The 19,768-nt window shown below is 51.1% G+C and overlaps 1 protein-coding gene across 3 annotated transcripts in view; it reads right to left on the reverse strand.

The window, feature by feature from the left end:
- stk11ip (serine/threonine kinase 11 interacting protein) overlaps positions 1-19,768 on the reverse strand; it is a 111,236-nt gene that overhangs the window by 53,342 nt on the left and 38,126 nt on the right. For all 3 annotated transcript variants that reach the window (XM_078403253.1, XM_078403251.1, XM_078403252.1), the window contains 6 exons: positions 16,612-16,693; positions 12,048-12,458; positions 10,389-10,573; positions 9,595-9,705; positions 6,730-6,904; positions 2,852-3,003 (listed from right to left, as the gene is read on the reverse strand). In XM_078403253.1, the coding sequence (XP_078259379.1) occupies positions 2,852-3,003; positions 6,730-6,904; positions 9,595-9,705; positions 10,389-10,573; positions 12,048-12,458; positions 16,612-16,693 (1,116 nt within the window). The remainder of the gene's footprint in view (positions 1-2,851; positions 3,004-6,729; positions 6,905-9,594; positions 9,706-10,388; positions 10,574-12,047; positions 12,459-16,611; positions 16,694-19,768) is intronic.

Below are 19,768 nucleotides of genomic sequence, written 5' to 3' on the forward strand. Positions count from 1 at the left end.
TCTCATCCTTCTAAATTCCAGTGTATACAAGCCTAGTCGCTCCAGTCTTTCAACATATGACAGTCCCGCCATTCCGGGAATTAACCTAGTAAACCTACGCTGCACGCCCTCAATAGCAAGAATATCCTTCCTCAAATTTGGAGACCAAATTGGAGTCGATGGGCCGAATGGCCTAATTCTACTCCTACAACTTGTAAACCTGTGAACTGACTGCGTGGAGTTTGTACGTCCCCCCTGTGACCGTGTGGGTTTTCTCCGGGATCTCTGGATTCCTCCCATACTCCAGAGCGTACAGGTTTGTAGGTTAATTGGCTTGGTGTAAAATTGACGCTGATGTACAGGGTGGAACCAGTGTTGGGGTGATTGATGATCGGCGTGGACTCGGTGGGCCAAAGGGCTTGTTTCCGCGCTGTATCTCTAAACTAAATTCTAAACTAAGGCGAGGTGTACAAAAGTAGGAGGAATAGATCGGGTAAACGCACAGAGTCTCTTGTCCAGAGTCGGGAAATCATGAACCAGAGGACATCGGTTTAAGGTGAGGAGAGAAAGAGGGAACAGGAACCCAAGCGGCAACTTTTTCTTTACACAAAGATTGGTGGGTGTAAGGAATGAGCTGCCGGAGGAGGTAGTTGAAGCGGGTACTATGGCAACGTTTAAGAAACGTTTAGACAGGTACGTGTATAGTCAAGTCAAGTCAAGTTTATTTGTCAAACACATACACAAGTTGTGCAGTGAAATGAAAGTAGCCACGCCTGCGGATTGTGCTAAACTACAAAACACAATAGACATTTTTTTTTAACACAAAAAATAAATTAATACAGTAAATTAAATGAGTCCCTGGTGATATGAGAGTTAACAGTCCTGATGGCCTGTGGGAAGAAACTCCGTCTCATCCTCTCCGTTTTCACAGAGTGACAGCGGAGGCGTTTGCCTGACCGTAGCAGCTGGAACAGTCCGTTGCTGGGGTAGTAGGGGTCCCCCATAATGTTGCTGGCTCTGGATCTGCACCTCCTGATGTATAGGTCCTGCAGGGGGGCGAGTGTAGTTCCCATGGTGCGTTCTGCCGAACGCACTACTCTCTGCAGGGCCATCCTGTCCTGGGCAGAGCTGTTCCCAAACCAGATTGTGATGTTGCAGGGCAGGATGCTCTCTACAGCCCCAGAGTAGAAGCAATGAAGGATCCTCAGAGACACTCTGAATTTCCTCAGTTGTCTAAGGTGGTAAAGGCGCTGCCTTGCCTTACTCACCAGTGCGGCAATGTGTGTTGCCCACGTCAGATCCTCTGCGATGCGGACTCCCAGGTATTTAAAGCTGCTCACCCTATCCACAATAGACCCATTTATCTTCAGTGGCGTGTACGTCCTTGGATGTTGAGCCCTTCTAAAGTCCACAATCAGCTCCTTCGTTTTAGTGACATTCAAGAGGAGGCTATTGTCCTGACACCAGAGTGCCAGATCAGCCACCTCCTCCCGGTAGGCCTTCTCATCGTTGTTGGAGATCCGGCCCACCACCACAGTGTCATCAGCAAACTTGATGATGGAGTTGGAGCTGAACCTGGCCCCACAGTCATGTGTGTACAGGGAGTACAGTAGGGGGCTAAGGACGCAACCCTGGGGGGATCCTGTGTTCAGGGTGAGGGGGTTAGATGCATGTCTCCCCATCCTGACCACTTGGGGCCTGGCGGTGAGAAAGTCCAGGACCCAGGCACACAGGGGAGTGTTAAGCCACAGTTCCAACAGCTTCTCAGCCAGTCTGGTGGGGACTATTGTGTTGAAAGCTGAACTAAAGTCAATGAACAGCATCCTCACATAGCCCCCCTGGCTGTCCAGATGAGAGAGAGCGGTCTGCAGAACCTGGGAGACCGCATCATCCGTGGACCTGTTCGGACGGTATGTGAACTGTAGTGGGTCCATATTGCGAGGAAGGAGGGCGCAGATGTGCTTCTTGATCAGCCTCTCGAGGTGAGGGCCACCGGTCGGTAGCCATTCAAACAAGCTGGAGAGGCATCCTTTGGCACCAGTACGATGATGGATCTTTTGAAGCATGCAGGGACCACGGACTTGGCCAAGCAGAGGTTGAATATTGTGGTGAGCACTGGAGCAAGCTGAGTGGCACAGAATAGGTTGGTTTGGTGCGATACGAGCCAAACGCAGGCAGGTGGGACCAGTATGGATGGGACATGTTGGTCGGTGTGGGCAAGTCGTGCCGAAGGGCCTGTTTCCATGCAGTACGAGTCACAGTCAAAGAGTGATACAGTGTGGAAATAGGCCCTTAGGCCCAACTTGCCAACATGTCCCAGCTACAAGAGCATTTGGTCCATATCCCTCCAAGCCTGTCCTATACATGTACCTGTCTAACTGTTTCTTGTTCCATTTGTACGAAAAGGGTACGACTCATTGTATGACTAAGATGGTGGGCCAATTTCCGTTCTTAGTTTAGTTTAGAGACACAGCACGGAAACAGGCCCTTTCGGCCCACCGGATCCGCGCCGCCCAGCGATCCCCGCACATTAACACTATCCTACACCCACGAGGGACATTTCTTTTAAACACTTACCAAGCCAATTAACCGACAAACCTGCACGTCTTTGGAGTGTGGGAGGAAACCGAAGATGTCGGAGAAAACCCACGCAGGTCACGGGGAGAACGTACAAACTCCGTACAGACGGCGCCCGTAGTCGGGATGGAACCCGGGTCTCCGGCGCTGCATTCGCTGTGAGGCGGCAACTCTACCGCTGGCTGCGCCACCGCGACCGCCCCGTTCTCTGCCACTCCATGACCTCTCTCCTCCCAATCCCAGTGGATCCCCGCTCCCGACGGGAAGACCCCGGGAATCACGCCGCGCGCCGCACCTTCAGGCTGCCGCTGGGCTCGGTGTCCGGGTCCTCTCCGGAGGCCCTCCCTTCCAGAGGGACGGGCGTGCTGGTGCGCATCTCCGCTGGGCTCGGCCGGATGACGACGTGGTCACTGGTGCACCTGGGGCAGGCGGGCAACACTGCCTCGCCTGCGGGAGGCAAAGGTTCCAGTTTAGTGGAGGTCGGAACTGCAGATGAGCGGCTCTACATCGGCGAGACCAGGGGCAGGCTCGGCGATCCTTCCGCTGAACACCTCCGCTCAGTCCGTCTCAACCAACCTGATCTCCCGGTGGCTCAGCACTTCAACTCCCCCCTCCCACTCCCAGTCTGACATTTATGTCCTGGGCCTCCTCTGTTGTCAGAGTGAGGCCCAGCGCAAATTGGAGGAACAGCACCTCATATTTTGCTTGGGTAGTTTACACCCCAGCGGTATGAACATTGACTTCTCTAACTTCAGGTAGTCCCTGCTTGCCCTCTCTATCCCCTCCCCCTTCCCAGTTCTCCCACTAGTCTTCCTGCCTCCGACTACATTCTATCTTTTCTTTTTAGATTTAGAGATACAGCGCAGAAACAGGCCCTTCGGCCCATCAGGTCCGCGCCGCCCAGCGATCCCCGCACATTAACACTATCCTACACCCACTAGGAACAATTTTTACATTTGCCCAGCCAATTAACCTACAAACCTGCACGTCTTTGGAGTTTGGGAGGAAACCGAAGATCTCGGAGAAAACCCACGCAGGTCACGGGGAGAACGTACAAACTCCGTACAGACGGCGCCCGTAGTCAGGATTGAACCCGAATCTCCGGCGCTGCATTCGCTGTAAGGCGGCAACTCTACCGCTGCGCCACCGGGCCGACTTTGTCCAGCCCCCTCCACTAACATCAGTCTGAAGAAGGGTCTCGACCCGAAACGTCACCCACTCTCCCGAGATGCTGCCTGACCCACTGAGTTACTCCAGCATTTTGTGTCTGCCTAGGAACTGCAGATACTGGTTTAAACCGAAGGTAGGCACAAAAAGCTGGAGTAACTGTGCGGCACGGTGGCGCAGCAGTAGAGTTGCCGCCTTACAGCGAATGCAGCGCCGGAGACCCGGGTTCCATCCCGACTACGGGCGCCGTCTGTACGGAGTTTGTACGTTCTACCCGTGACCTGCGTGGGTTTTCTCCGTGATCTTTGGTTTCCCCCCACACTCCAAAGACGTGCAGGTTTGTAGGTTAATTGGCTTGGTGTAAATGTAAAAATTGTCCCTAGTGTGTGTAGGATAGTGTTAGTGTGCGGGGGTCGCTGGTCGGCGCGGACCCGGTGGGCCGAAGGGCCTGTTTCCGCGCTGTATCTCTAAAAGAAAATCTAAAAAAACTCAGCGGGTCAGGCAGCATCTCTGGAGTGAAGGAATGGGTGACGTTTCGGGTCGAGACCCTTCTTCAGACTGGGTTTCAGCTTAGTTTAGATTTCCACAAGTTACAGTGAAATTCTTTTGTTTTTGCACTTAGTTCAGTAAGTATTGAGTTCCTTCCAAAACTAAAGTTAAAGCCCTTGCAACAAGGCTGGAGACGGTGAGCTACCACCACCTGGTGGCATCATCCAGTACTGCAGAGCGGCGGTCTGAGTCCCTGTCACTGGACTCCACGCAACAACCTGCGGAAGTCTGGCCTGGTTTAAGGTCCCAGTGACACGTGGACGTTGCCAGGACTAGAGGGTGTGAGCTACAGGGAGAGGTTGAGCAGGCTGGGTCTCTATTCCATGGAGCGCAGGAAGATGAGTGGAGATCTCTTGCCCGGAGCAGGGGAATCGAGGACCAGAGGACATAGGTTCATGGTGAAGGGGAAAAGCTTTAATAGGAATCCGAGGGGTAACTTTTCCACACAGAGGGTGGTGGGTGTATGGAACGAGCCGCCAGAGGAGGTAGTTGAGGCTGGGACTATCCCATCATTTAAGAAACAGTTGGACAGGTACATGGATAGGACAGGTTTGGAGGGTTACGGGCCAAGTGCAGCCAAGTGTGACTAGGACAGCTGGGACATTGTTGGCCGGTGTGGGCGAGTTGGGCCGAAGGGCCTGTTTCCACACTGCATGTGAGGTCCTTCTACAGTTGTACCGGGCCCTGGTGAGACCGCACCTGGAGTACTGTGTGCAGTTTTGGTCTCCAAATTTGAGGAAGGATATTCTTGCTATTGAGGGCGTGCAGTGTAGGTTCACTAGGTTAATTCCCGGAATGGCGGGACTGTCGTATGTTGAAAGGCTGGAGCAATTAGGCTTGTATACACTGGAATTTAGAAGGATGAGGGGGGATCTTATTGAAACATATAAGATAATTAGGGGATTGGACACATTAGAGGCAGGAAACATGTTCCCAATGTTGGGGGAGTCCAGAACAAGGGGCCACAGTTTAAGAATAAGGGGTAGGCCATTTAGAACGGAGATGAGGAAGAACTTTTTCAGTCAGAGAGTGGTGAAGGTGTGGAATTCTCTGCCTCAGAAGGCAGTGGAGGCCAGTTCGTTGGATGCTTTGAAGAGAGAGCTGGATAGAGCTCTTAAGGATAGCGGAGTGAGGGGGTATGGGGAGAAGGCAGGAACGGGGTACTGATTGAGAGTGATCAGCCATGATCGCATTGAATGGCGGTGCTGGCTCGAAGGGCTGAATGGCCTCCTCCTGCACCTATTGTCTATTGTCTATTGTGCATCACTGTGAAGGGCCTGTTTCCACACTGTGTCACTCTGTGACTCTATGACTCTGTGAATTCCACCTCCCCAGATCTGATAAGTCACAAGACAATGCACACAACGCACGATCACTGGCTCACCATGATCGAATGGCGGAGTAGACCCGATGGGCCGAATAGCCTAATTCTACATCTAGTCATACAGTGTGGAAACAAGCCCTTTGGTCCAACTTGCCCACACCAACCAACCAACACTAGTTCCACCTGCCCACGTTTGGCCCATATCCGTCCAAACCTGTCCTATCCATGTACCTGTCTGTTTCTGAAACGTTGGAATAGTCCCCTGCCTCAACTACCTCCTCTAGCAGCTGGTTCTATGCACCCACCACCCTTTATGTGAAAATGTTACCCCTGAGATTCCTATTAAATCTTTTCTCCTTCACCTTGAACCTATGTCCTCTGGTTCTCGATACTCCTACCCTGGGTTAGAGACTCTGTGCATCTACCCGATCTATTCCTCTCATGATTTTATACACCTCTATAAGATCTTCCCTCATCCTCCTGTGCTCCAAGGAATAGAGAACCAGCCTACTCACAAGTTATAGGAGTAAAATTAGGCCATTCAGCCCATCGAGTCTACCCCGCCATTCAAACAGGGCTGATCTCTGCCTCCTAACCCCATTCTCCTGCCTTCTCCCCAAAACCTTTGACACCAGAGATTTGTCTATCTCTGCCTTAAAAATATCCACTGCCTTGGCCTCCACAGCCCTCTGTGGCAATGAGTTCCACAGATTCACCGCCCTCTGACTAAACAAGTTCCTCCTCACCTTCTTTCTAAAAGAGCCCCCTTTAATTCCGAGGCTATGACCTCTGGTCCTTGACTTAGGGTTGCCAACTGTCCTGTATTAGCTGGGACATCCCGTATTTTGGGCTAAATTGGTTTGTCCCGTACGGGACTGCCCTTGTCCCGTATTAGGCCTGGGGGGGCCGCCGTAGGCCCGGACGCTGTAGGCCCGGACAGTGTAGGCCCGGACGCTTTTAGGCCCGGACGCTGTAGGCCCGGACACTGTAGGCCCGGACACTGTAGGCCCAGACACTGTAGGCCCGGTATCAACCTCCCCCTGTAGCTCAGACCCTCGAATCCTACCCCGATGGTTATGGAGGCACGGCTCCTGTTCTCAGGGGGAGGGGCAGCACAGTGAAGGGTCACTCACTCTCTGGGTGCTCCAGGCAGCTCTCGTGTCCAACGGTCGGACTCTCGGGGAAGCGTCTGGTCTCCGGGTCCTGCTCAAACTCATGCCGGCACCTCAGGCATTGAAGCCTGGAGAAGGGCAGCTGCTCCGTCGCTGGCCTGGCCTCCAGGGCTTCCGTCAGGATCTTCATCAGGGTCTGAAATGGCAAGGAGCAGACAGGTCAGTGTGTGCGGAGAAGGCAATCCTAGCCGGCTGCATCGCGGCCTGGTCTGCCAAGGCCACGGAAAATGTACAGAGAGTTAAGCAAGGGCAGCACGGTGGCGCAGCGGTAGAGTTGCTGCCTCACAGCGCCGGACACCCGGGTTCCATCCCGACCACGGGCGCTGTCTGTACGGAGTTTGTACGTTCTCCCCGTGACCTGCGTGGGTTTTCTCCGAGATCTTCAGTTTCCTCCCGCCCTCCAAAGACGTGCAGGTTTGTAGGTTAATTGGCTTGGTAAATGTAAAAATTGTCCCCAGTGTGTACAGGATAGTGTTAATGTGCGGGGATCGCTGGTCGGCGCGGACTCGGTGGGCCGAAGGGCCTGTTTGCACGCTATATTTATAAACTAAACTAAGTTGTAGATGTAGCCCAGTTCATCACACAGACAAGACTACCCACCATCGACTCGATCTACACTTTCCTTTAGACTTTCGTGATACTGCGTAGAAACAGGCCATTCGGCCCACCAGGTCTATGCCGACCAGCAATCATCCTGCACACTAGCATCTCAGCTTGGTTTGCCCAAAACTGCAAAAAGCTGCAGGGAAGGTGGACACAAAATGCTGGAGTAACTCAGCGGGTCAGGCAGCATCTCTGGAGAGAAGGAATAACATATAACATATAACATATAACAACTACAGCATGAAAACAGGCCTGTCCGGCCCTACCAGTCCACGCCGACCATTCTCCCTGACCTAGTCTCATCTACCTGCACTCAGACCATAACCCTCCAATCCCCTCCTATCCATATACCTATCCAATTTACTCTTAAATAATAAAATCGAGCCAGCCTCCACCACTTCCACCGGAAGCCCATTCCATACAGCCACAACCCTCTGAGTAAAGAAGTTCCCCCTCATGTTACCCCTAAACCTTTGTCCCTCAATTCTGAAGCTATGTCCCCTTGTTGGAATCTTCCCCACTCTCAAAGGGAAAAGCCTACCCACGTCAACTCTGTCCGTCCCTCTCAAAATTTTAAAAACCTCTATCAAGTCCTCCCTCAACCTTCTACGCTCCAAAGAATAAAGACCCAACCTGTTCAACCTCTCTCTGTAGCCTAAGTGCTGAAACCCAGGCAACATTCTAGTAAATCTCCTCTGTACCCTCTCCATTTTGTCGACATCCTTCCTATAATTTGGCGACCAGAACTGCACACCATACTCCAGATTCGGCCTCACCAATGCCCTGTACAATTTCAACATTACATCCCAACTTCTATACTCGATGCTCTGATTTATAAAGGCAAGCATACCAAACGCCTTCTTCACCACCCTATCCACATGAGATTCCACCTTCAGGGAACAATGCACAGTTATTCCCAGATCCCTCTGTTCCACTGCATTCCTCAATTCCCTACCATTTACCCTGTACGTCCTATTTTGATTTGTCCTACCAAAATGCAGCACCTCACACTTATCAGCATTAAACTCCATCTGCCATCTTTCAGCCCACCCTTCCAAAAGGCCCAAGTCTCTCTGTAGACTTTCAAAATCTACCTCACTATCAACTACTCCACCTATCTTAGTATCATCTGCATATTTACTAATCCAATTTGCCACACCATCATCCAGATCATTAATGTAAATGACAAACAACAGTGGACCCAACACAGATCCTTGGGGCACTCCACTAGACACTGGTCTCCAACCTGAGATACAATTGTTAACCATTACCCTCTGGTATCTCCCATTCAGCCATTGTTGAATCCATCTTGGGTGACGTAGGGAAGATTACACCCCAGCGGTTTGAACATTGACTTCTCTAACTTCAGATAGTCCCTGTTTCCCCTCTCTATCCCCTCCCCCCTTCCCAGAAACATAGACAATATGTGCAGGAGAGGCCATTCGGCCCATCGAGCCAGCACCGCCATTCATTGTGATCATGGCTGATCATCCACAATCAGTAACCCGTGCCTGCCTTCTCCCCATATCCCTTGATTCCACTACCCCCTAGAGCTCTATCTAACTCTTTCTCAAATCCATCCAGTGATTTGGCTTCCACTGCCCTCTGTGGCAGAGAATTCCACAAATTCACAACTCTCTGGGTGAAAAAGTTTTTTCTCACCTCAGTTTTAAATGGCCTCCCCTTTATTCTAAGACTGTGGCCGCTGGTTCTGAACTTGCCCAACAGCGTACAGACGTACAGGTTTGTAGGTTAATTGACTTTGGTAAAATTGTAAATTGTCTCTAGTGTGTTTAGAGATACAGTGCGGAAACAGGCCCTTCGGCCCACTGAATCCGCACCGACCAGCGATCCCCGCACACTAACACTATCCTACACACACTAGGGACAATTTTACGCACACACATAGCCTATTAACCTACAAACCTGCACGTCTTTGGAGTGTAGGAGGAAGCCGAAGATCTCGGAGAAAACCCATGCAGGTCACGGGGAGAACGTACAAACTCCGTACGGACAGCACCCGTAGTCGGGATGGAACCCGGGTATCCGGCGCTGCAAGCGCTGTAAGACGGCAACTCTACAGCCGCGCCACCGTGTCCGCCCCGTGTAGTGTAGTGTTAGGGGATCGCTGGTGGGCGGGCGTGGACTCGGTGAGCCGCAGGGCTTGTTTCCGCACTGTATCTCTAAACTAAAAGTAAACCTTCTCCGTTGGTTGCCGCTCACCTGCGAAGCCTCCTGTGGGTCGGTGTCCATCATGACGTACTTCCTCCTGCGCTTGTCCCTGCGGATGTAACTGAAGCTGCACGCCACCGTCGACAGAGGCTGGGCCCTGCTCTGCCGAAAAAAAACCAACACGCACAATTACTCACCGCAAGCCATAAGATCAGACATGGTCTGCAAAACCCGGTGCCTGGTGCTCATCTGTGGGGCCGTGGTCCAGGCGCGAGTCAGAGGAAGTGACCGAGAGCTGCTGCCTCAATAGACAATAGGTGCAGGAGGAGGCCATTCGGCCCTTCGAGCCAGCACCGCCATTCAATGTGATCATGGCTGATCATTCTCAATCAGTACCCTGTTCCTGCCTTCTCCCCATACCCCCTGACTCCGCTATCCTAAAGAGCTCTATCTAGCTCTCTCTTGAATGCATTCAGAGAATTGGCCTCCACTGCCTTCTGAGGCAGAGAATTCCACAGATTCACAACTCTCCGAATGAAAAGGTTTTTCCTCATCTCAGTTCTAAATGGCCTACCCCTTATTCTTAAACTGTGGCCCCTGGTTCTGGACTCCAACATTGGGAACGTTTCCTGCCTCTAACGTGTCCAACCCCTTAATAATCTTATACGTTTCGATAAGATCACCTCTCATCCTTCTAAATTCCAGTGTATACAAGCCTAGTCGCTCCACTCTTTCAACATATGACAGTCCCGCCATTCCGGGAATTAACCTGGTGAACCTACGCTGCACGCCCTCATGGCCTGGTTCTGCTCCTAGGACTTGTGATCTGTTGAGGTGTGACTCACCTCCCAGAGCTCCTGGGCGGCGTGGACGGCAGTCAGTGCGCTCAGCTCCAGCCTCTCCAACACATCGGCGTTCATCAGGTCCACCTCCAGCAGCTCCCTCTCAGTCACCCGCAGAAATATCCAGCTGTCCTCCGGGCAGCGCTGCCCCTCCACCGCCCGGCCCACGATGAAAGGCTGGCACACGTCTGTGGCGCGGAAAGACAGCAGCGCTCAGTTTCATTCAGTTTAGAGAGACCGCGTGGAAACAATGTGTAGGGAGACAAAGAACAGCAGATGCTGGTTTAAATCGGAGGTAGACACACAGCGCTGGAGTAACTCAGCGGGTCAGGCAGCATCTGTGGAGAACATGGATAGGTGACGTTTCACACAGTGCTGGCGTAACTCAGCGGGTCAGGCAGCATCTGTGGAGAACATGGATAGGTGACGTTTCACAGAGTGCTGGAGTAACTCAGCGGGTCAGGCAGCATCTGTGGAGAACACGGATAGGTGACGTTTCACAGAGTGCTGGAGTAACTCAGCGGGTCAGGCAGCATCTGTGGAGAACACGGATAGGTGACGTTTCACAGAGTGCTGGAGTAACTCAGCGGGTCAGGCAGCATCTGTGGAGAACATGGATAGGTGACGTTTCACACAGTGCTGGCGTAACTCAGCGGGTCAGGCAGCATCTGTGGAGAACATGGATAGGTGACGTTTCACAGAGTGCTGGAGTAACTCAGCGGGTCAGGCAGCATCTCTGGAGAGAAGGAATGGGTGACGTTTCCGGTGGAGACCCTTCTTCAGACTTTAAACCTTTGCCCTCTGGTTTTTGAATGACAATACAAGGGACATTTGAACGAAGGAGGACCCGGCGTGGGGGGACCACCGAGAACTAAGGGGGAACACAAGTGGAGCGTCTTAAAAACAGTTAGTGTAACATGGAATACCTTTGTTACTTTGTCGGCGCCCTTTATGTAGTGACTCTTTGCATACCGTGCGTATGTAAAACAAATATCACTGTGACTTGTCACATGTGACAATAATGTATCATTCATTCATTCATTCATTCATTCATTCCTTCATTCATTCCTTCATTCATTCACACATACATTCATTCATCCATTCACAAAATGCTGGAGTAACTCAGCAGGTCAGGCAGCATCTCGGGAGAGAAGGAATGGGCGACGTTTCGGGTCGAGACCCTTCTTCAGACTGATGTCAGGGGGGCGGGACAAAGGAAGGATATAGGTGGAGACAGGAAGACAGAGGGAGATCTGGGAAGGAGGAGGGAAGAGAGGGACAGAGGAACTATCTAAAGTTGGAGAAGTCAATGTTCATACCGCTGGGCTGCAAACTGCCCAGGCGAAATATGAGGTGCTGTTCCTCCAATTTCCGGTGGGCCTCGCTATGGCACTGGAGGAGGCCCATGACAGAAAGGTCAGACTGGGAGTGGGAGGGGGATTTTCTTACATTCCCACATACATGCATTCACACATACATGCATTCGTACATACATGCATTCGCACATACATGCATTCCCACATACATGCATTCGCACATACATGCATTCGCACATACATACATTCCCACATACCTACATTCCCACATACATGCATTCGCACATACATACATTCCCACACACATGCATTTGCACATACATGTATTCGCACATACATACGTCACCTCTCACGGGTTCCTCTTGGCTCTGTTCCATGATGGTGATGGACTCGTCGGCGTAGGGCCCATCCTCGGTGGCCAGGTAGCCGGAGGAGGTGCCCTCGCCCTGGTCCAGGGGCAGAGTGGCGGTGAGGGTGACCTCCTGCTCCCCTCCCCTGCCGGGGTCCGGTGACTCCCCCGAGCCGTTGCCCGAGCTGCCGCTGCCGGGGATCACTCTGCCGCTGGTGGTGGTGGTGGCGTCGGCCTCGTCCTTGGGCGAGGAGCCGTTGGACGGCGAGCCCGACTCCGGCCTCGTGCCCGTCCCCGTGCCCTCGCCGGGCCCGTGCAGATAGCGCTGGTAGAGGAGCCAGTCGTCTCCGATCTGTCCCCGCAGCGCGTCCATCCTCTTGATGTCCTCCTGATGCTGAAGCACGATCCCTGCGGGCGGGAGGGAAGCAGACACGGGAACGTTCAGTAACGCGGAATGCTGCACACTCGCCTCCGAGTGGGCCCGGGCAGGGCACATGCAGGTCAGTTTAGGAAGGAACTGCAGATGCTGGTTTATACCGAAGACAGACACAAAACGCTGGAGTAACCTAGCACGACAGGCAGCATCTTTAGATCATCTGTAGTAGGGTCTCGACCCGAAACGTCACCCATTCCATTGATCCAGAGATGCTGCCTGTCCCGCTGAGTTACTCCAGCATTTTATGTCTATCTGCAGTTTACTTTAGTTTGGAGATACAGTACGGAAGCAGGCCCTTCAGCCCACCGAGTCATAGATACAAAGAGATACATAGAAAATAGGTGCAGAGTAGAGTCAGCCATTCGAGCCTGTACGCACCACCATTTAATATGATCATGGCAGATCATCCACAATCAGTTCCCCGTTCCTGCCTTCTCCGCATATCCCTTGATTCCGCTATCCCTAAGAGCTCTATCTAACACTCTTTTGAATTGAGAGCAAGCATGCAGGTGCAGCAGGCAGTGAAGAAAGCGAATGGTATGTTAGCATTCATAGCAAGAGGATTTGAGTATAGGAGCAGGGAGGTTCTGCTGCAGTTGTACAGGGCATTGGTGAGACCACACCTGGAGTATTGCGTACAGTTTTGGTCTCCTAATCTGAGGAAAGACATTCTAGCCTTAGAGGGAGTACAGAGAAGGTTCACCAGATTGATCCCTGGGATGGCAGGACTTTCATATGAAGAAAGACTGGATAGACTAGGCTTGTACTCGCTGGAATTTAGAAGACTGAGGGGGGATCTTATAGAAACATATAAAATTTTTAAGGGGTTGGAGAGGCTAGATGCGGGAAGATTATTCCCGATGTTGGGGAAGTCCAGAACCAGGGGTCACAGCTTAAGGATAAGGGGGAAGTCTTTTAAGACCGAGATGAGAAAACATTTCTTCACAAAGAGAGTGGTGAATCTGTGGAATTCTCTGCAACAGAAGGTAGTTGAGGCCAGTTCATTGGCTATATTTAAGAGGGAGTTAGATGTGGCCCTTGTGGCTAAAGGGATCAGGGGGTATGGAGAGAAGGCAGGTACAGGATACTGAGTTGGATGATCAGCCATGATCATATTGAATGGCGGTGCAGGCTCGAAGGGCCGAATGGCCAACTCCTGCACCTAGTTTCTATGTTTCTATGAATGCATTCAGTGAATTGGCCTCCACTGCCTTCTGAGGCAGAGAATTCCACAGATTCACAACTCTCTGGGTGAAAAAGCTTTTCCTCACCTCAGTTCTAAATAGCCTCCCCCTTATTCTTAAACTGTGGCCTCTGGTTCTGAACTCCCCCAACATTGGGAACATGTTTCCTACATCTAGCGTGTCCAACCCCTTAATGATTGTATTTGTTTCTGCCTCTCCTTGGCCCACTTGGAAGCAAGTCTGCAGCATGATTCTATGACCCGAAACATCGCCTCTCGAGATGCTGGCTGACCCGCTGAGTTACTCCAGCACTCTGTGAAACGTCAACTATCCATGTTCTCCACAGATGCTGCCTGACCCGCTGAGTTACTCCAGCACTCTGTGTCTTTCCACACTAGTTATCCCATTTAGCATCCACTCCCTACACACTTTACAGAGGGCCAATTAACCTACAAACCCGCACATCTTTGGGATTGTGGGAGGAAACTGGAGGAAACTCCAGGGGCACCTGGAGGAAACCTACGCAGTCACAGGGAGAAAATGCAAACTACACACACAGACGCACACACACACGAATGGGACAGTTGGCAACCCTAGAACCCTTCTTCGAAATGAAAGTAGGAGAGGGGGACTCTAGGCCCGGACACTGTAGGCCCGGGCACTGTAGGCCCGGGCACTGTAGGCCCGGGCACTGTAGGCCCGGACACTGTTGGCCCGGACACTGTAGGCCCGTGGACCTCTGTAATCCCGGACAGTGTAGGCCCGGAGACCACCTGAACGGAGGTTGCGTAGCAACCCGCCTCCCGGCCCAAGCGGCCGCCATTGTTTGAGCGGGAGCACGTGGCCGCTGGCTGGGTGAGGTCACGTGGGGCGCGGGGCGGTGACGTCACCTTGTCCCCGTATTTGGGAGTGAGGAAGTTGGCAACCCTAAAGGGGTTCCAACCTGAAAAGTCACCCATCCATTTTCTCCAGGGATGCTGCCTGAACTCGCTGAGTTACTCGAGCATTTTGTGCCTATCTTCTTCAGCCATGAGTTAATGGCGGAGTAGACTCGATAGGCCGAATGGCTCAATTCTGCTCTGATGACTTATGAACCTATCTCACCCGCACAATCCCCAACCAGACACATAACTAACATGCTCTACACCCTTGTTCTCCTCGTGAGTGAAGAGACTTATCATTATTGGAGGGGGTTGGGTGGGAAAACTTTCAGTTCTGCACTGAATCTTCTGTCCAGTAAGATAACTCTTGATAAATAAGAATACACTGTTCCATCCAATCTCCCAAACAACTGTGATAACCTTGTGGTTTATACGATACAATGCCCAGCCCACTCAAGAATGCGTGTGCAATGAGAAAAATAATTGCAAACATTGGAATTACTAAATAACAGAGAGACAATAGACAATAGGTGCAGGAGGAGGCCATTTGGCCCTTCGAGCCAGCACCGCCATTCATTGTGATCTTGGCTGATCATCCACAATCAGTAACCCGTGCCTGCCTTCTCCCCATATCCCTTGATTCCACTAGCCCCTAGAGCTCGATCTAACTCTCTTTTAAATCCATCCAGTGAATCGGCCTCCACTGCCCTCTGTGGCACAGAATCCCACAAATTCACAACTCTCAGGGTGAAAAAGTGTCTTCTCACCTCTGTTCTAAAGCCCCCCCCCCCCTTTATTCTTGGACTGTGGCCCCTGGTTCTGGACTCCCCCCAACATTGGGAACATGGAATTACTAAATAAAAATGCTGGTAACAGTCAGCAGTGGGGAGAGAGAGAGAGTGCCAATGTTTCAGGTCAAAGAGCCTTCATCAGAACGAGGGAAGAGATAAAATACTTCTCCAGTAGTGCGAGAGGCTAGGACCAGACGCCCCAGCTAAGGTTTATGAAAATAATCCCGCAGATGATTCGGCTAACGGGATGAGCGTTTGACGGCATTGAGCTGTACTCGCTGGAGTTTAGAAGGATGAGGGAGGGGGGATCTTCATTGAACTATCTGGAGCATTGTGTGCAGTTTTGGTCTCCTAATTTGAGGAAGGACGTACTTGCTATTGAGGCAGTGCAGCGTGGGTTCACCAGGTTAATCCCCGGGATGGCGGGACTGTCATATGAGGAAAGATTGGAAAGACTGGGCTTGTATTCACTGGAGTTTGGAAGGATGAGAGGGGGATCTTATAGAGACGAATAAAATTATGAAAGGACTGGACAAGCTAGATGCAGGTAAAATGTTCCCAATGTTGGGGGAGTCCAGAACCAGGGGCCACACAGTCTAAGAATAAAGGGGAGGCCATTTAAAACTGGTGAGAAAAAACTTTTTCACCCAGAGAGTTGCGAATTTGTGGAATTCTCTGCCACAGAGGGCCGTGGAGGCCGATTCACTGGATGGATTTAAAAGAGAGTTAGATAGAGCTCTAGGGGCTAGTGGAATCAAGGGATATGGGGAAAAGGCAGGCACGGGTTACTGATTGTGGATGATCAGCCATGATCACAGTGTGCTTCTGGTCACAGCAGATGAGGAAGCACGTTGCCTCTGTCCCCTTGGGATTTCAGGGCCAGCACCGCCATTCAATGTGATCATGGCTGATCATCCACAATCAGTACCCCGTTCCTACCTTCTCCCCATACCCCCTGACTCCGCTATCCTTAAGAGCTCTATCCAACTCTCTCTTGAATGCATCTAGAGAATTGGCCTCCACTGCCTTCTGAGGCAGAGAATTCCACAGATTCACAACTCTCTGAGTGAAAATGTTTTTCCTCATCTCAGTTCTAAATGGCCTACCCCTTATTCTTAAACTGTGGCCCCTTGTTCTGGACTCCCCCAACATTGGGAACATGTTTCCTGCCTCTAACGTGTCCAACCCCTTAATAATCTTATACGTTTCAATAAGATCCCCTCTCATCCGTCTAAACCCCAGGGAGTAGAGGAAGCAACAACTACTCACGGGAAGGGGCCACCTTGTTCCGAACATCCGGGTCACTGTCACTCCGCTCCGAGATACTGGCCGCTCGCACCTTTACTTTGCTCTGACCCACGGCGGGGAACAATAAATAAAAGGTTACACTTGGGTAAAGAGGTTGGGAGGTCATGTTGCAGTTGTACAAGACAATAGACAATAGGTGCAGGAGGAGGCCATTCGGCCCTTCGAGCCAGCACCGACCGACATTCAATATGATCATGGCTGATCATTCCCAATCAGTATCCTGTACCTGCCTTCTCTCCATACCCCCTGATCCCTTTAGCCACAAGGGCCACATCTAACTCCCTCTTAAATATAGCCAATGAACTGGCCTCGACTACCTTCTGTTGCAGAGAATTCCACAGATTCACCACTCTCTGTGTGAAGAAATGTTTTCTCATCTCGGTCCTAAAAGACTTCCCCCTTATCCTTAAGCTGTGACCCCTGGTTCTGGACTTCCCCAACATCGGGAATAATCTTCCCGCATCTAACCTCTCCAACCCCTTAAGAATTTTATATGTTTCTATAAGATCCCCCCTCAGTCTTGAAATATAGCCAATCAGTACCCCGTTCCTGCCTTCTCCCCATACCCCCTGACTCCGCTATCCTTAAGAGCTCTATCTAGCTCTCTCTTGAATGCATTCAGAGAATTGGCCTCCACTGCCTTCTGAGGCGTTGGTGAGGCACGAGGCATTCAGTTTTGGGCGCCATGTTGCGGGAAAGATGTTGTCAAGCTGGAAAGGGTACTGAGCGCACATACACAAGGATGTTCTAAGGTCATAGGGATAGTAGAATTAGGCCATTCATCCCATCAAGTCTACACCATTCAATCGTGGCTGGTCTATCTCTCCCTCCTAACCCCACTCTCCTGCCTTCTCCCCATAACCTCTGACACCCGCACTGATCAAGAATCTATCTATCTCTGCCTTAAAAATGTCCACTGACTTGTGGCCTCCACAGCCGTCTGTGGCAAAGAATTCCACAGATTCACCGCCCTCTGATTAAAGAATGTTGCCAGGACTAGAGGGTGTGAGCTACAGGGAGAGGTTGAGTAGGCTGGGACTCTACTCCTTGGAGCGCAGGAGGATGAGAGGTGATCTTATAGAGGTATATATCATGAGGAATAGATCGGGTGGATGCACAGAGTAGGTGAATCGAGGACCAGAGGACATAGGTTTGAGGTGAAGGGGAAAAGATTTAACAGGAATCTGAGAGGTAACTTTATCACAGGGTGGTGGATGTATAGAACTTATGAACCCGACCTAAAATGTCATCTGTTTATTCCCTTCACAGATGCTGCCTGACCTGCCGAGTTTCTCCACCACTTGTTTCAGGTTGGGATTCAGTTTACAGACTGAAAAAGCAGAGTCTGAGGTAGGGTCCCATCCCGAACCCTTGCCTGTCCTTTTCCCTCCACACATGCTGCCTGACCTGCTGAGTTCCTCCAGCAAGTTTGATTTTTTTTTGTGTCTCCTCTATCTCCATCATTTTCTCCAGAGATGCTGCCTGACCTGCTGAGTTCCTCCAGCATTTTGTGCCTTCCTTCTCCTGCACATGCTTTGGCAATAACAGATTCAGCAATGGTTCGGTGCACAGATACACGTCACAGAACTAAACAAGACGATTATAGCTACCGATATACAAATTGGCTCATTTTCCCGGATAACAGCAATACTTTAATCAGCTGCAAAGATAATGCACACTTCTAGACTAAACACAAGTCTCTCACTCCCCTAACCAGTACATTTTAGTGGCAAGGTGTATCGATCAGGAACCTTCAGTTAAAAAGTTAATGTTCAAATTTTTATGTTTAATCTTTCAAAAAAGTTTATTATTTTACATTTACACCAAGCCAATTAACCTACAAACCTGTACGTCTTTGGAGTGTGGGAGGAAACCGAAGATCTCGGAGAAAACCCACGCAGGTCACGGGGAGAACGTACCAACTCAGTACGGACAGCGCCCGTAGTCGGGGTGGAACCCGGGTCTCCGGCGCTGCATTCGCTGTAAGGCATATTGTTAGGGGGAGGGGGGGGAAAGTAGCAGTTCCCTCTACTATGGGAGAGGTGGCAAGGTGGGGTGGGGGGGGGGGGGTAGTGCTTCTCACTGTTATTGGCAGGGAGGGGAGGGGAGGGGGACAGGATTTTCTCACTGATAATGGGAGAGTAGAAGTTTTCTTACTGCTATTGGTGAGGGAGGCAGGGGGAGGTGAAATATTCTTCACTGTTAGGGGGGGGGGGGGGAGAAGGTGAGACAGACGTTGTTCCCATTATTGGTAGACTGATGTTGAGTCATGGAGTGATACAACGTGGAAACAGGCCCTTCAGACAAACTTGCCCACACCGGCCAACATGTCCCATCTGCACTAGTCCCACCTGCCCGCGTTTGGCCCATATCCCTCCAAACCTGCCCTATCCATGTACCTGTCTAACTGTTTATTAAACGTTGGGATAGTCCCAGCCTCAACTACCTCCTCTGGCAGCTCGTTCCATACACCCACCACCCTGTGTGGAAAAGTTACCCCTCGGATTCCTCTTAAATCTGTTCCTGTGTCCTCTGGTCCTCGATTCCCCTACTCTGGGCAAGAGACTCTGTGCATCTACCCGATCTATTCCTCTCATGATTTTGTACGCCTCTATAAGATCTCCCCTCATCCTCCCGAGGATTAGGTCTATACACATACACACATAAACATACACACACACAGACATACTGTATATATATATATGTATATATATATACATACGTAGGAAGGAACTGCAGATGCTGGTTTAAACCGAAGATAGACACAAAATGCTGGAGTAACTCAGCGGGCAGGCAGCATCTCTGGAGAGAAGGAATGGGTGACGTTTTGGGTCGAGGCCCCATCTTCAGACCTGAATTCTCTCCAAACATAGAAAACATAGAAAATAGGTGCAGGAGGAGGCCATTTGGCCCTTCGAGCCAGCACCGCCATTCATTGTGATCATGGCTGATTGTCCACAATCAATAACCCGTGCCTGCCTTCTCCCCATATCCCTTGATTCCACTAGCCCCAAGAGCTCTATCTAACTCTCTTAAATCCATCCATTGAATCGGCCTCCACTGCCCTCTGTGGCAGAGAATTCCACAAATTCACAACTCTCTGGGTGAAAAAGTTTCT

Source organism: Rhinoraja longicauda, chromosome 8 (assembly GCF_053455715.1).
Source record: "Rhinoraja longicauda isolate Sanriku21f chromosome 8, sRhiLon1.1, whole genome shotgun sequence".
In the NCBI taxonomy this organism is placed as follows: domain Eukaryota; kingdom Metazoa; phylum Chordata; class Chondrichthyes; order Rajiformes; family Arhynchobatidae; genus Rhinoraja; species Rhinoraja longicauda.